The following is an 8736-nucleotide window of genomic DNA, read 5'->3' as shown; positions in this document are numbered from 1 at the left end:
AAACAAACAAATAATTCTAGAACCTGTTTCCCTGTCATAAGAAAAATATGCTCAGGGTCAGCGGTGCCAGGTCAGATGGAAAGCACTGGGAGCAGTCCCTAGGGCAAATCACCTAGGCAGCTGCTGGACTGTTTCCCAGGACATCCCACCGGGCCCAGGGCCGCCGAGCCACGGACAAAGAGCCTCCCAGCTGGCTCGCCAAATTATTATTGGATACATATTTAGGCTCTCTATTTGTCACTTAAGAGGGGCCAAATAAAACTAGAATGCCAGGCTCACGGCAAGGAAAGAGTTTCTATTTTGGGTGACATCAGCTGGGACTGTAAATCTGAAACTTCTTTTTCCAAGAGTACCTTCTCCTTTGTATTTTATCCCTATCTTCCATAGCCCGACGATAAGCAGTCAATAAACACCAACCTCGCCGTGCCAGAAAAGAAACATCATCTCTTTTTTTCTACTGTCGGCAAAGTTTTGGTCACATCCAATGATTCATATCTCGCGGACGAACATCCCAAGATTCACATAATCCTGACCTATAAGTCCACTCCCCAGCCAGAGTGCAAAAGGGAGGGTCCTCCCATCCTGGGATCTCTTCCACCTTGGCTTCAGTTACCTTTTGTTTGAACAGGAAAGCCATCTCCTTAATCGAATCCTGCTCACAGCGCCAATTATGTTATGAGAGGTTCGGGGATTCGATCGGAGACGTAAAAGAAACTTTCCACTCCAAACAAATGGACTGAAGGTATATTTTATTATATAGAGGATAGTAAAGGCGATAGTCCGCAAACAGATCCGAATAGGTCAAATAATAAGAGGGGAAAAACACCAGCTCAACTGGAAAGGGAAAACATCCATATCGGCTGAGATAGCAGCAGATCCGAATAGGTCATATAATAAGAGGGAAAAACATCAGATCGATCGGAAAGGGAAACACCAGATCGACTGAAGGGAAATGACACAGATCAACTGGAAATAGAAACACCAGGTTGACCGAAAAGAGAACATATTAGATTAATTATTTTATATTAAATTAATTATTTTACATTAAATTAATTACTCATAATATCCACGCCCCACTGCCGGGAGAGTCCTGTCAATCGACGCAGCTGGGCAAGGATCACACGTCCTGGGCAAGGTGTCCCTTCCACAGGTGGAACTTTCACCGGGTCTCAGTCTCCAGCAGTTTATATAAGCAGTTACAGAGTTTGCAGAGCAAGCATCTAGTGTTTTTATGCACAAAATGGTTATCAGTGGCGTACGTGCACTGAGCCCCTTGGCTAATGTCCCAGCCCAGTAGTTGTGTACGTGCATTGTTCTCTTTGGTTATCGTCTTAGCCCGGCACAGGTGGCCCGTCCATCCCATGGTACGACGCTCCAAGAGCCTTGGAATGTTACAACTTGCAACTCTCTCCGTGGGAGAAGGGCCAGTTCCCACCACGCAGAAAGCAGCTTTCATATTTCTTTTTGTACTGGTGGCTGTAGGTCAATGGAGCGGCCAAACATGGCTGTACTCATGTCAAGACAAGGGCCCACCCTGACTGTGGTCCTGTGGGGAGTCCTCCAGCCTCCTGGCTGGCCCTACCCCCACCTGGCTGCCCTCTGCAAGAGGACAGGCACCTGGCCCCTCAGAGGACAGCTCTTTCCCACTCACTTACATTTTGTCTGTGACCACCACATTCCCAGTCACTGTCCCTGTCAATGGGAGGGACAACAGGCTTACTGGCAGGACACTTCTGGGGTTGCACAGGATTCTATACCTCTTTGCTGGGACTTATTCTGGATACATATTCACAAGTTAGCCCATAAAGCTAATCGATTAATTTACATTTGATCCTTATCATTATTAGCCACGTTATTGAAAGGCTGGGTCCTCCAAAATCTTGAAAGGAACACACAACAGACCACATTTTCTTTTCTCTGCCCCTTGTCCTGGGTAGTCATTCCCATCCCACCGATAGTCTGTTGTCAAAGACACGTGCCTGTCATGGATTATAAGGACTGGGAGGAACTTTCACTGGTCTGAAGCCTGATCTTCCCTTAACAGATACTGATTTCAACTCTTGATTTGAGGGACATCACTTTTCAGCCTTAACCAGGCAGTCAGTCAGAGCCTCCCAGGGCCCGCAGGAACTCGGCAGCTAAGGGACAAGGCTGAGAGATGTCCCCTTCCCTAGAGGGGAAGGAAGGGAAAGGAGCCTCGCTCTTTTCATGGTTCAGGCCTGTTTTACAAACGCACTGCCAACTCCCTCAGACTTAGCATAAGTCTACTGGGGGCGGGAGAACCAGGCTAACCCGAGCCAGGCGGCATCAGCGTCACGGAAACCAAACCCTGGCGCCAGAGCCCTCCGGGATAGCTGGCTGAAATGGATCTCACTTCCGCCTGCGTTGGGGGTGGGATCGCCTCGGACGTTGACGCTTTGGAGGCGCGACGGGGGCGGGGCATAGGGGGCTGTGCGCACAACTGGCCCCGCCTCGCCCCACCCTCCGGTGGAACGACGAATTCCAATCCTAACTCTGCGGAGGCCCATCCATTCAGAGCGCCAACACCAGCACCATGACCATGACGCTGGGTTACTGGGACATCCGAGGGGTGAGCGAGGGAGGGATCCTCCAGGGTAAGTGGGATGGAGGCGGGCGGGCGGGGAAACGCTGCGCAGCTGGGGACCGGTTCTGGCAGAAGGTTCCTCCTCCGGGGCTTGCTGGAGCCCAGCCCCATCCTGCCGCCTGTCCTCTCAGGTGGGAGAGTGTGTGGGAGGCTGGGGTGTGCGTGGGAGGTTACCTGGAGAGAAAGGCAGCAGTCAGGCCCCTCCACCTCTGACCTCTGCCCCGGCCTTCTGTCCCAGCTGGCTCACGCCATCCGCCTGCTCCTGGAGTACACAGACTCAAACTATGAGGAAAAGAAGTACACGATGGGGGACGGTAAAGGCGTCCTCGTGGTGTCCCGACTTCTGCCCAACTCATGCTGACTTGGTTCCAGGCACCCCATGGCCCGGCCACCTGTTGCTCACCTCTGCCGCCCTCCAGCAGCTGGAGCAGGGCTGGTCCCTTCCCTACCCCGTTTGAGGGTGCAGCTCTCCTGCCAAGGCAGGATGTGGGAGGGGATTGCTGGACCCCCTGTCTCAGTAATTGGGATGGGTTCCCCTTAGAGTTGCCTAAACCCTGTGTGAGCCTTACTCATGTAGTTTCCAGAGCCCCATCAGCATTCGCCCCCAAACCTGGAGTGTGAGACTCAGATCCCCCGTGGTCTGGGTCTTGCCGCTGACTCCTTGGAAGGTTCCCCCTACTCGGGAAGGAGGGTTGGACTCTGGAAGGTTTGTTTCACTCATCTTCTCCACCACAGCTCCCGACTATGACAGAAGCGAGTGGCTGAATGAAAAATTCAAGCTGGGCCTGGACTTCCCCAATGTAGGTGCAGGGGATGGGGGTGCTGTTGGCGCAAGTGAGAGGTTCTCTTCTCCATCTCCTGTCCCAGCTTCAAGGAGACAGGACCTGGTGCCTTCTGCTCAACATCTCAGGTTCCTGGTTCTCTTCACTACCTTCCTGTGATGCTCTATGTTCCAGTTGATTCATTCATTTTGCAATATATTTATTTAGTGCCTACCAGGGGCCAGGCACTGTGAGTGCCAGGTGTCATCTCTGCCCCCATCTCAAGGAGGGGGTGCAGGGGAGCCTGGTGGCCCAAGCGACCTGCTGTGTTGTCCTTCCAGCTGCCCTACTTAATTGATGGGGCTCACAAGATCTCCCAGAGCAACGCCATCCTTCGCTACATTGCTCGCAAGCACAACCTATGTGAGTGGGCTGGGGGTAGGGCGCAGGGGACAGGTGGCCATGCCCTGGGCTTGGCATGTTGAGGATGAGTCTCTGTTGTGTGGCTGTAGGTGGGGAGACAGAAGAGGAGAAGATTCGTGTGGATATGTTGGAGAATCAGGTTATGGATACCTCCAATCAACTGGCCAGAGTCTGCTATAGCCCTGACTTTGTGAGTCCCATCCCAGTGGACGGGGCCCGACAGGATTTTGATAAGGAGACTGGATTCTTGTGTCTCATCTACACTGGTCTTATTTGCCACTTGAATTCCTTGGAGCTGCAGATCTTCCAGGCTAATCCCTATGCTGCCACCAGAGTGACCCTCATAACGCCAAATTGCATCAAATGAAAACTCAGTTCCTACCAATGTCAGAAGAGAGTCCAGACTCCCCAGGGTGGAAATTAGTTCCTAGATAGGGTGTTTCCTTGTTAGCCTAGCACTGTCTCCATGACACCCTCAGTCATCAGCACATTTGCCCAGTACAGCTCAGGGTCAGTCACAGGGCCTTTGTACCTTTCCCTTCTTCCTTTCAGCCTCTCAAATTCTCCTCATTTGTCCAGAATCTACTCAAGTGTCTATTATTCTGTTGCTCACTAGCTAGACCTTAGGACCTCTTTCCCTGTGTCGATCTAGTTCTTTGGGTCTTTGCTTCGGCCCATCGGGAGTCCTGAGCTCTGCCAGGTTCCCACAGCACTCCTGGGTCTGACCCAGTGAGGGTGTTTGGAGATGTTGGGGATAGCTGCTGGGACAGTGTGCTATTGCTCTCTGCCTTCCCATTGCCTCTCACAGATGGGAGCTGGTCCCCAGTACAAGTCTAATGAACACAGCTTGGATTAAATCACAGCCTGGGCACCCACCCAGCTGCAGTTGGGGGACATGGCTGCTCACCTGTGGCAGTCGGGGGTCGTGTGCAGCCCTGGCCCCCTGCGCAGGGAGTCTGTGTCTGAGGGTGGTGACAGCTGTTTTGTGCCTCAGGAGAAACTGAAGCCTGAGTACTTGGAGGTGCTTCCAGAAACAATGAAGCTCTTCTCACAGTTTCTGGGGAAGAGGCCTTGGTTTGCTGGGGACAAGGTAAGGAGGAACGCTTTGGGATGGGGAGTTGTCCTTCCTCCCAGTTTCAGAGATTGGTCCCCATTCATCCTTGGCCTGTCTGCAGCTCACCTATGTGGATTTCCTCGCTTATGACATCCTTGACCTGCACCGCATATTCGAGCCCAAGTGCCTGGATGGGTTCCCAAACTTGAAGGACTTCATCACCCGCTTAGAGGTCATTCCCCTGATCCTCCTTCTATTCATATCTCTTTTGTTTCTTCCTCTTCTCCTTAATGTTTTCCTTTTCGTAGCTAAAATGAAGAAAAACTAGCATTTATTGAGGACTTGCTGTATGCCAGGATCTGTGCTCACCTGTTACGTATATTTGGTAAACTTTAATCTTTACAACATTCCTACACGGTAGAGTTATCGCCTCCTTTCTACAGATAGGGAAATGAAGCAGAAAGGATAAGTAATTTGCTCAAAGTCCCAGAGCCAGGACAGGCTGTGCTGGGCTCCCTGGCAGTGTCTGGTTGCTATGCGCAGTCATCAGTGGCTCTCCCTTTCCTGTTTCGAGAGGAAAAGCTCTGTTCCTTCTCCCTCTCCAGCCTTTGTTTCACAGCTCTGGGCTGTGTGGATGAAGGAGAATGTTCAGGAGTTCGTAAGTAGTCGGCATTAGTAGATTTGAGTCACAGAGAGATTGATATTAAGTCCCAAAGACATCTTCTGTTTGGGGGACTTTCCTTCCTGTCTCCCTTTCTTTCTTCCTTCAGTTACTGAAGATTCTGTCTCAGCGATGGGCAGTACATTTATTTTAGGTCCCATTCACTGATCTGATCTTCTCCTGTGCATGAGGCGCTGTGTCAGGCACAGTGGGGATGCAAAGGTGAGGCAGCCCTGGAGCCCAGCCTCCTGGGGCTCAGTGCAGTTGGAGAGCTACAGGAACCAGGCTGTGTGGAGCGTGTAGGCCCAGCTGGCTGCTGGAGGAGCACAGCCGGGACCTCACTCACAGTTCCTCATCAGTCACCCTTAGTTGGAGAGCAACAAAGTCTGCTTTATTACAGATGGAGGAATTTGAGGCATTAGAGCAACAGGTTTTTCAGCCTACAGTCTGTTTTCCTTTCCCACTCCCCTTCAGGAAATCTGCTTTGTCAGCTAGTTGTCATCAGCTCTGGTTCTGGTCCAGGCTGATGGGCCTTGGGGATTATGCAAGAGCTGGGATGACTGACTGGCAGAGAGGGATGGAGGACAGCTGGGGCTGCAGCCTGCACCTTGTTGGGGCCTGGCCATTTGTTACAGGCAGTCCCAACATTTTTGAATCCTTGAGAACTTACTGTACACTCTCTATGCGGGAAGATGGTGCCCAAACACACCTGCAGGTCATACTGCCTAGTTGGCTGCAGCAGGACTGGGGATGAGGTAGGTTGGGGCCCAGTGATTGGGGCCCAATAACAGGCCAAGCAAATGGACATTCTCCTTTAAGAGGAATAATTAGAGTCTGGTCCTGGCTTTGCTGCTCCACATCCTCCCATCATGTTTCATTGAGGTTTTGCTGAGTCATTGGGTGAGATGTGGCCTCTTCTACAAGCTGCACAGGCGCATTCGGAGCCCCTTTGTTCTGCTAGGGGTCCCTCTGTGGGCCAACCCTGGGAAGCCAGGCGCCTGCCTCTGTAAAGGGGAATGTTTGTGCAGACAGGGAGGACAAGGCCTCCTGTGGGGACGAGAGGAGGGGAGTGCAGCAGAAAGAGCACTGAACTGGAGAGAGAGTCAGGCTGCATTCCAGCCCTCCCACTTACTGGCTGTGTGAGCATGAGGAAGATGCTTAACCTGTGTGTGCCTCAGTTTCCCTTGTGATAAATGGTGAGAGTAGAACCTATCTTGTAAGGTAGTTGTCTGGAAGTTCTATACCTGTCTCATATCCCTAGTGTATATCCAGCACCTCGCACAGTGTAGAGTATTCATCTGTGGTAACTCTTATTAAGAGATCACATTATGTATGGGAAATTGTAAGAGTTAACTTAACCAGAGCTGGGGACCCCATTAAGACTGTCTTCTGCCCCAACACTTGACCCCATGAGGACGTGCTGTACCAGGGTCCTGAATTTGTTCTGCCTGGAGTGGCGCTGCCTGAGCCCCAGTGAGCCAGCAAACACTGAGATCTGACCTTCTTTTTCCCACCCTCAGGGCCTGAAAAAGATCTCTGCCTACATGAAGACCAGCCGCTTCCTCCCCAGTCCTATATATACAAAGATTGCCCTGTGGGGCAACAAGTAGAGCCCTGTATGGCCAGGAGATGGAGCGAGGAGCCAGTGCTGTGATTGCTGAGCAGGGGCCTGGAGAACAGGTGGATCTCCCTGCACCTCCAGGATCGCTGTCTTGTGCTTTTCTCTTTCTTTTCTTTCCCTTCTTCCCTCACTCAGTCCTTATTTAGCCCCTTTCCTTCCCCCATCCCCATTCATCCACGGCCTTTAAAGCTTCAGCTCCCTACTTTTCTTCAGCAGAATCCCTCCAACATTATCCTTCTTGCACCGAGTCAATCAGACTGTCCTTCCCTTCAGTGGTTGCTCTGCTTTGAGGTCCCCAAGCAGACCTGTGGCCTGTACAGCTCAGCCCTGAGCTCCCAGCACTGTCCTGAAGACCAGTATTGGCTGGTGTGCAGGCCTTGATCTGCCCATGTGGTCCCTGCCCAGCCCTGCCTGATGCCCAGTAAAGCCTTAATCACACCTGCTGTGTCTTGTCTTATTCTCTCCTGGCCGCCTGAACTCTCCCACTGGCCCTGCGGCTTCAAGCGTCTGACTGTGGTGCTGATAGTGACTGGGTGCACGGGATCCTGTGTGGGTGTAGGTGTTCTGAGATTTCTTGTTCCCATTTCTGACACCCTTAGGGCAGGAAGCCTCACTGGGCTCTCTGTGGAAGGGAGGCCTGGATCTGTCCTTCATTCATCCTCCATTATTGAGGGCTTATGGCTCTGCAGAGCTGTGTGTCTTAGTGAGTAGGGCCCGGAGGTTGTGGGAATCCCCACTGGAGAGAACCAGCATTCCTTTTCCCTTCTACATTGTCTGGCTTTATCACATGTGTAAGGTCTCTAGTATTCTATCTCTACTCTTTTCTCAGATGCCTTCAAGGCGCCCTCTCCAGGCTTGCTGCACAGCTGTCATTGGGACCTTGTTTCTTGGTTTACTCCCTCATTTTCCCAGGTACCCGGGAGATAAGTCTTTAGTCCCTGCATGTCTGAAAATGTCTTGCCTAGTGTACACTGAACTAGTACTTGGTTGGGTATAGAATTCTAAGATGAAGACCCTGAGACCTCTGACGGAATTACTGACAGCTTCTAGAATTCAGCATAGCTGATGAGAAGGGTGATGCCAGTCTTACTTGATCCTTTTATAGATGGCCTTTTTTTAAACTTAAGAAGCTTTTAGGTTCTTCTCTCCATTCTGAGGTATCAAAGTCAAAAGTTTACTTGGGGTTCTAAGGGCTGATGTTTTCCCACTTCACACCCTTCCAGAAGCATTCTAAGCTTAGTTTTCCTCCACCTCATCACCAGTCACCATTCCTCCATCTGCATTGCATCTTCTGGAAATAATTTTAAATCACACTGCAGAGTTCCCAAACCATGCTGCCATAAATAGTTGCTGGTTTTGTGGATCTGGTATTCAGGCAAAGCTCAGGTGGGAGAAAATAATGAAATCAATACAGCACTCTTATCTTATCCAAAAATACAACCCAATGAAAAAGGGCCAAGCCTTGAGCAGTCATTACCTAAGAGAGTATCCAGGTGGCCAATAAGCACATGAAAAGGTCCTCAACATCATTAGATATTGGGGAAATTATAAATACAGTTAGGTCCCCTTACGTACCCACATAGGCTAAAATTAAAAGTACTGACCATTGTT

The 8736-nt window shown here is 51.0% G+C and overlaps 1 protein-coding gene across 5 annotated transcripts; it reads left to right on the top strand.

Moving 5' to 3' along the window:
• The first annotated feature begins 2435 nt into the window (after positions 1 to 2435).
• LOC147918026 (glutathione S-transferase Mu 1) lies at positions 2436 to 7563 on the top strand. 5 transcript variants are annotated; one of them, XR_015555738.1, is made up of 9 exons: positions 2436 to 2590; positions 2844 to 2919; positions 3341 to 3405; positions 3708 to 3789; positions 3879 to 3979; positions 4784 to 4879; positions 4965 to 5075; positions 7025 to 7184; positions 7342 to 7563. XR_015555738.1 is itself a non-coding variant. In XM_004420712.3 (8 exons), exons 1-8 carry the CDS (start codon positions 2555 to 2557, stop codon positions 7112 to 7114), a joined length of 657 nt encoding a protein of 218 aa, XP_004420769.1. In that variant the 5' UTR covers positions 2436 to 2554; the 3' UTR covers positions 7115 to 7563. The 5 variants fall into 5 exon arrangements, 4 of the variants coding, with proteins under 4 accessions (XP_004420769.1, XP_087302050.1, XP_087302040.1 ...); XM_004420712.3 differs by having other exon boundaries at positions 7025 to 7563; XM_087445920.1 differs by having other exon boundaries at positions 2527 to 2615; positions 7025 to 7563.
• The last annotated feature ends 1173 nt before the right edge of the window (positions 7564 to 8736 follow it).

The sequence above is a fragment of the Ceratotherium simum genome, chromosome 2, assembly GCF_057802395.1.
Source record: "Ceratotherium simum simum isolate JZ-2026a chromosome 2, ASM5780239v1, whole genome shotgun sequence".
Lineage (NCBI taxonomy): Eukaryota > Metazoa > Chordata > Mammalia > Perissodactyla > Rhinocerotidae > Ceratotherium > Ceratotherium simum.
The sequence above is the reverse complement of the archived record's forward strand: the minus strand, read 5'-3'. Positions and strand labels throughout refer to the sequence as shown.